Source organism: Cygnus atratus, unplaced genomic scaffold, assembly GCF_013377495.2.
Source record: "Cygnus atratus isolate AKBS03 ecotype Queensland, Australia unplaced genomic scaffold, CAtr_DNAZoo_HiC_assembly HiC_scaffold_162, whole genome shotgun sequence".
Taxonomy (NCBI): domain Eukaryota; kingdom Metazoa; phylum Chordata; class Aves; order Anseriformes; family Anatidae; genus Cygnus; species Cygnus atratus.
The window spans coordinates 23,003-30,658 of NW_026109755.1; the positions used below are offsets into that span (position 1 = coordinate 23,003).

General features: G+C 65.3%; 1 protein-coding gene across 1 annotated transcript; it reads left to right on the forward strand.

Annotated features, from left to right (window-relative positions):
- Window positions 1–623: 623 nt before the first annotated feature.
- On the forward strand, window positions 624–7,358 carry LOC118261601 (potassium-transporting ATPase alpha chain 1-like; the record flags this gene model as incomplete). The annotated part of the gene is made up of 20 exons (XM_050716666.1): window positions 624–661; window positions 1,271–1,325; window positions 1,597–1,704; window positions 1,985–2,044; window positions 2,339–2,542; window positions 2,980–3,093; window positions 3,182–3,316; window positions 3,407–3,524; window positions 3,596–3,864; window positions 4,185–4,383; window positions 4,457–4,566; window positions 4,677–4,811; window positions 4,902–5,082; window positions 5,515–5,684; window positions 5,950–6,086; window positions 6,167–6,317; window positions 6,503–6,671; window positions 6,752–6,906; window positions 6,986–7,109; window positions 7,213–7,358. Coding segments are annotated over exons 1-20 (2,778 nt in total), but the record flags the coding sequence as incomplete, so codon positions are not given.
- Between the last annotated feature and the right edge of the window lie 298 nt (window positions 7,359–7,656).

The window sequence follows — 7,656 nt, forward strand, 5'->3', positions numbered from 1 at the left end:
CCCAGGAGTTTGGGGGACCCAGGCATTTGGGGTGCCCAGTGTCTGCGTTTGGCCCCATCCCCACTCCCCGCCCCTTTGGGGCACTGGGGGGGCCCAAGCGTCCGGGTGCCAACGTCCTCCCCCGCTCAAAGGCAGCCGAGCCCACTTCCTTCCCCCTTCTCCAGGGGGCTCGGTTGCTGTCGGGGCTTCCCCGTACACACGTGGCTCTAAAGGGAAGGGAGAGGTCTGGGGGCCACCCCCCAGACCCCCCAACCCCAGGGGTCCCAGGGTTCTGGGGGCCACCCCATAGACCCCCCCCAGCCCAAGGGGTCCTGGGGGCCACCCCACAGACACCCCCCCCAGCCCCAAGGGGACCCAGGGGTCTGGGTGTCACTGGAACCACCTCACAGGCTCCCCTGGTGCCACCCCATAGGCCCCTACCCCAAGTGCCACCCCATAGGCCCCCTGCCCAAAGGGGTCTCCGTGACCCCCACAGCCTCCTGCCATTAACATCCCCCCCACCTCGCCTTGCAAGGCCTGCTGGGAGCCCAGCTGCTGGGGTTCCCTGGGGAGCCAAGCAGGGCAGCATGGGAGCCCAGATGCTCTCAGTTCCCTTGGGGGGAAGCATGGGGGCAGAGAGGGGCATGACGGGAGCCCAGTCCCCCAGGGGCACTTCAGGGGGGTACACCCACACCACCTGGGTCCCCAAAAACCTCTCCAGGACCCCTAAATGCCCCCCACTGCCCCCCTCCCAGAGGCACCAGGAGGAGGCTGATAAGCTATCAGTAATTAACCATTAACAAGCGACAGGTAGGACCCAGCATCCGTCCCTCCCCAGGCTGATAAGAAAGCAACTGATAAGGGGGGGGGGGGGAGGGCAGGAGCACCAAGGGCACTCTGAGGGCATCTGGGCTCGGGGGGGGACCCTGGTGTCTGGGAGCCCACCCTGCTGCCCCCCCCCCAAGGGACCCAGGTGTCCCCCAGTGTCCCCCACAAACCCCAGCTTCCTGCTGCCCCTCACCCCAATCCCAACACCAAGGGGACCCCAACCCTAATTTCCAGGGGACCCAGGCTCCCTGCTCCTCAGTGAGGCAGCCCCACATCCCTCTGCCCCCAGGGGATTCAGGGAGGAGCCCCTCAGCGAGCACGGGGGGACCCAGGCATCCTGGCCCCTGCCCCCGCCATCCCTCCAAGGGGACCCGGGCACCCAATGCCCCCCCGCTGCAGGAGGGACTCAGGGCGAGGTCACCTTGGGGCGGTTCCCGGGGCTATAAGGGGAGGTCGGGAGCAGACTGGGAGCCACTGGGAGTTGCTGGGAGCTACCAGGAGCCGCCATGGGGAAGGAGGTGAGGGCTGGGGGCACAGGAGACATGGGTAAATGGAGATGGAGATGGAGATGGAGCTAGAGATGGAGATGGGCCGTGGGCCGGAAATGGGCCATGAGAGGGAAGAACGGATGGACAGAGGGCCAGGTGGACAGAGGGACAGACAGCAGGACACCTGGAGGGAGAGGAGGAGGCAAGAGATGAGGGGAGAGATGGCAGTGGGATGCTGTAGGGATGGAGGGACCACCCCCAACCCCAGCCAACCCTCTGACCCCCAATTCCTGACCCCCAGGAGAGCTACGAGCTGGGGCCTCGGGGCCCGGCCCCCCCCAAAGCACCAAAGGGCCGCGGCCGCCGCAAGCAGGAGCAGCTGGAGGACATGAAGAAGGAGATGGATGTGGTATGGGGCACTGGGAGGGAATGGGTACCAGTGGGGGACAATGGTAAGGGACTGGGGAGGGTCAGTGGAGGGCACTGGGAGGTCAACTGGTGGGACTGGGAGGTCAACAAAGGTTATTGGGTCACTGGGAGGGACTGGGAGGGGTCAATGGAGAGGACTGGGTCAAGGGTCAAGAGGGGACTGGGCAGGTCCATAGGGCACTGGTAGAGTCACTGGGCAATACTGGGGGACACCGGAGGACGCGGAGTCCAGGGGTCAGCGCTGAGGCTGGTGCCCCCAGGATGACCACAAGCTCGAACTGCCCGACCTGGAGGCCAAGTACAGCACCAGCATCACCAAGGTGGGCAGCCCCCGATCTATGACCCGTGCCGACCCTAACAACCCCATTAACCCACCTGTCATGTTGACCCCAATCAGCCTCATTGACCCTGCTGACCCCACAACCCTTCAACCCCATTGATCAACCCCATGACCCTCATGAGCCCTGTTGACTCCACCAACCCTACAACCCTTCAACCCCATTGATCAACCCCGTTGACCACAACAACCCCGTTGACCCCACCAACCCCACAACCCTTAAACCCCACAACCCCCATGGTCCCTGTTGACCTCACAACCATGCTGACCCCCGCAGGGCCTGGTGGGGGCGGTGGCGGCTGAGCGGCTGCTGCGGGATGGCCCCAACGAGCTGCGCCCCCCCCGGGGGACCCCTGAGTGCGTCAAGTTTGGGCGGCAGCTGGCTGGGGGGCTCCAGTGCCTGATGTGGGTGGCAGCGGCCATTTGCCTCATCGCCTACGGCGTGCAGGAGGGGCAGGGCGATCGCGGCAGCGCCGACAACGTAGGCCTGGGGTGGATAGCTGGGGGGGGTGGTGGCACCTGGTGGGGGGACACCCGGAAGCCAGGGGTCTTTGGGAGAGGGGAACGTGGGTGGCTCCAGGGAGTCCCCAAGTTCCTGGGACCTTCTGGGGGGTACCTGGATGCCTGGGTCCCTTGTGGTGCTGGAGGTGGGGGACACCAGGGACCCTTTGTGGGGGAGAGTATGGGTGCCTGGGGCCCTCCGGAGGTGTGAGGACACCTGGGACCCTTTGGGGAGTTGGGGCACATTGAGGGCAGACAGATACCTGGGTCCGTCTTGGCCAGGGAGATGCCCCCACCCCCTTGGTGGGGATACCTGGACACCTGCGTCCTCACCACCTCTATGGGATGGGTTTTGGGAGGGGGATCCCACTGTGGGAGCTGTCCTGTGGCCTGATCCTCTCTCCCTTACCCCCCCAGCTTTACCTCGCCATCGCCCTCATTGCTGTTGTCGTTGTCACTGGCTGCTTTGGCTACTACCAGGAGTTCAAGAGCACCAACATCATTGCCAGCTTCAAGAACCTCGTTCCCCAGGTGAGGGGGGTGTACCCAGGACCTGGGACCCTGAGGCATGCAATGGGACCCTGTCCCTCATCCCACAGGGTCCCTGTGTCACCTGCAGCAAGCCACAGTGATCCGGGAAGGGGACAAGCTGCAGATCAATGCCAACGAGCTGGTGGTTGGGGACCTGGTGGAGATCAAAGGCGGGGACCGAGTGCCTGCAGACATCCGCATCATCTCAGCCCAGGGCTGCAAGGTGGGCCCGGGCACATGGGTCAGCTGGAGGGGAAATGGGCACCAGGATGCCTGGGTACCCTGGGCTGAGCCATGTCCCCCCCCTTCCCAGGTGGACAACTCGTCGCTGACGGGGGAGTCTGAGCCGCAGACGCGGTCACCCGAGTGCACCCATGACTCGCCCCTGGAGACCCGCAACATCGCCTTCTTCTCCACCATGTGCCTGGAAGGTGGGCCAGATGTCACCCAGGCACCTCACGTCCCACCTGGTCCCCATCCTGACACCTGGCTTCCCCTGCAGGGACCGCCACGGGGCTGGTGATCAACACGGGTGACCGGACCATCATTGGGCGCATCGCCAGCCTGGCCTCGGGTGTGGAAAACGAGAAGACGCCCATCGCCATCGAGATCGAGCACTTCGTTGACATCATCGCCGGCCTCGCCATCTTCTTCGGCGCCACCTTCTTTGTGGTGGCCATGGTCATCGGATACCCCTTCCTCCGTGCCATGGTCTTCTTCATGGCCATCGTCGTGGCCTATGTCCCCGAGGGGCTGCTGGCCACTGTCACAGTATGGCTTGGGACATTGTGGGAAGGGCTATAGCGCAGCCTGGGCTGTGGGTGGGTCCCATGGGTGCTACAGGGGACTGGGACTCCCCATGGGTCCTTGGACATCCCATGAGACCCAGGAAGTCCCCATGGGTCCATCACAAAATGTGGGTGCCATATGGGCCCAAGGGGTTTATGTGGGTCTGTGGGTATCAAGTGCCCTTCAGGAGGTCCCTGTGGCTCCAAGGCCACTGCAGGAGCTCCAGAAGGTCCCAAGGATCACACGGGGGCTCGAGCACCTCCAGGGTTCCCCAGAGCCCTGACAGGGTGCCCCTGCACCAGGTTTGCCTCTCACTGACGGCAAAGCGGCTGGCACGGAAGAACTGCGTGGTGAAGAACCTGGAGGCGGTGGAGACGCTGGGCTCCACCTCGGTGATCTGCTCTGACAAGACCGGGACCCTCACCCAGAACCGCATGACGGTGGCACACCTCTGGTTCGACAACCAGATCCACACGGCTGACACCACTGAGGACCAGTCGGGTGAGTCGGGCGCCCACCTCCCCTCCGTTGACTTCTGTGGGGACCCCACGGTGACCCACGTCCCCTCCACCAGGTCAGAGCTTCGACCAGTCATCGGAGACGTGGACGCTGCTGAGCCGCGTCGTCACCCTCTGTAACAGGGCCCAGTTCAAGTCTGGCCAGGAGAACGTCCCCGTGGCTAAGGTGGGGCCATGGTGGGGCCATGGAGGGGCCATGGTGGGGCCATGGTGGGCTTAGTGGGTCCTATGGGCCGGGAACCCCGTAGAGGACCCCACCAAGCCCCGCTCCCGCAGCGCGAGGTCATCGGCGACGCCTCGGAGACGGCGCTGCTGAAATTCGCTGAGGTGACGGTAGGGACGGTGTCGGAGGCACGGGGACGCTTCCCCAAGGTGGCCGAGCTGCCCTTCAACTCCACCAACAAGTTCCAGGTGGGGATCCGGGGCACCAAGGAGGGGGGAGGACAACCTGGGGCGCTAGTCAGGGTGTGGGTCGAGGTGACCAGGAGAGGACCCTTGCAGCTCTCAGTGCACGCGGCGGGGGACCGCCAGCTGCTGGTGCTGAAGGGGGCCCCCGAGCGGGTGCTGGAGCGCTGCAGCACCGTCATGATCAAGGGGCAGGAGCTGCCGCTCGACGCCCAGTGGCGGGAGGCCTTCGAGGGGGCCTACGCCGACCTGGGGGGCCGCGGGGAGCGTGTCCTGGGTGAGTGGCACCGGGGGGATGTGGGGGACACAGGGGGGCATGGCGGGGTGTGGGGATATGGGGGACATTGTGGGGTATGGGGGGAATTGGGGACATGGGGAGGAATGGGGGGACATGGGGGAATGGTGGACATAATAGGACTGAGAGAGGAAATAGGGACATGGGGGAACACGGGGACAAGGGGGGACATGTGGACATAGTGGGACATGGAGGGAATGGGGGACATAATAGGACTGGGGGGGAAACAGGGACATGGGGGACATAGTGGGACTCGGAGGGGGAGTAGGGACGTAGGGAGACATGGGGACATAAGGGGACAGGGAGGTAATGGGGGACATAATAGGACTGGGAGGGGGAAATAGGGACATGGGGGGGAAATGGGTCGTGCTCCAATGTCTCCCTGTCTCTGCCATGTCTCTGCCGTGTCCCCAGGGTTCTGCGCGCGCTGGCTGCCCGCAGGGACGGTGGCAGCAGGGACAGACCCCGAGGCGCTGCCCGAGGTGGCCGTGGGCCTCTGCTTCGCCGGGCTGGTGGCCATGATCGACCCCCCGCGGGCCACCGTGCCCCGCGCCGTGCTCAAGTGCCGCACGGCTGGCATCAGGGTGGGACACGGGGACAGCAGGGACGGGAAGGGAATGGAGGGGATGGGGAGGGAAATGAGGACAGGGGAGGACACAGGGGGGACATGGGGGGACATGGAGGGGATGGGGAGGGACATGGAGGAGACGTGGGGGGACACGGAAGGGACATGGGGATGGGGACGAGCGAGGAGAAAAAGGGAGGGGGGACACAGGGGACGTGGGGGACATGGGGACAGGGATGTGAGGGCACAGCAGGACCACACCAGCGTCCCCCTTGTCCCCCCAGGTGATCATGGTGACCGGTGACCACCCAATCACGGCCAAGGCCATCGCTGCTGCTGTCGGCATCATCTCGGAGGGCAGCGAGACCCCCGAGGACGTGGCGGCGCGGCTGCGGGTGCCCCTGGAGCAGGTGGACCCCAGGTGGGACCCGACGTCCCCAGGGTTGGGGGGGGTGACGGGGGGGCACCCAGACCGGGGGACCCACTGTCCGGTGTCCCCAGGCAGGCGCGGGCACGAGTGGTGACGGGGGCCGAGCTGGCTGGCATGGCCCCGGGCGTCCTCGAGGGGATCCTGCGCGCCCACCCGGAGATGGTCTTTGCCCGGACATCACCGCAGCAGAAGCTTGTCATCGTGGAGAGCTGCCAGCGGCTGGTGGGGACATGGGGGGGCACTGTGGACATGGGGGAACACCAGGGAATAGGGGGACACTGAGGACACAGGGACAACTCGAAGGCTTTGGGGGATCTGGGGACGTTGGGTGGGTTTGGGGGCACTGGGAGGACATTGGGTGCGTCCCAGCACCCCCCTGGCTGGTGTCCCCAAGTCCGTGTCCCCAGGGCGCCATCGTGGCGGTGACGGGGGACGGGGTGAACGACTCCCCAGCGCTGAAGCGCGCCGACATCGGGGTGGCCATGGGCATCGCCGGCTCCGACGCCGCCAAGAACGCGGCCGACATGATCCTGCTGGATGACAACTTCGCCTCCATTGTCACCGGCGTGGAGCAAGGTGGGACACGGGGAGGAGGACACAAAAATCGGGGGGGGGATGACGGACTTTGAGCTGACCCCGCCACCCCCCCCCCAAAGGCCGCCTGATCTTTGACAACCTGAAGAAGTCCATCGCCTACACGCTGACCAAGAACATCCCCGAGCTGACGCCCTACCTCATCTACATCACAGCCAGCGTGCCGCTGCCGCTGGGCTGCATCACCATCCTCTTCATCGAGCTCTGCACCGACATCGTGAGTGCCCATGTCCCCGGCGTCCCTGCCACCCGGTGTCCCCGACACCCGCCCACCGATGTCCCCAATGTCCCCGCAGTTCCCCTCGGTGTCCCTGGCCTACGAGCGCGCCGAGAGTGACATCATGCACTTGAAGCCGCGCAACCCCCGGCGCGACCGCCTGGTGAACGAGCCCCTGGCTGCCTACTCCTACTTCCAGATTGGTGAGGGGGGGGTCCCCGAGCTGGCAGGGGAGCGGCCCAGACCCCCCCGGAGGTAGGGGGGTGGTGTGGGGGGACACAGACAGCATGCCCGCCATCCCTGCAGGCGCCATCCAGTCATTCGCCGGCTTCACCGACTACTTCGTGGCCATGGCGCAGGAGGGCTGGTGGCCGCTGCTCTGCCTGGGACTGCGCCCGCGCTGGGAGGACACGCACGAGCAGGAGCTGCAGGACAGCTACGGGCAGCAGTGGGTGAGTGCGGCCCCCATATGGCCCTATACAGCCCCACATGTCCTCATATGGCCCCTATACAGCCCCCTATGGCCACATATGGCCCCTAAATGCCCCCACATGGCCCCTATAGGGCCCCATACAGCCCCACGTCCTCATATGACCCCTATACAGCCCCATATAGCCCTATATGCCCCCACATGGACCCCATATGGCCCCTATATGGCCCCATACAGCCCCACGTCCTCATATGACCCCTATACAGCCCCATATAGCCCTATATGCCCCCACATGGACCCCATATGGCCCCTATATGGCC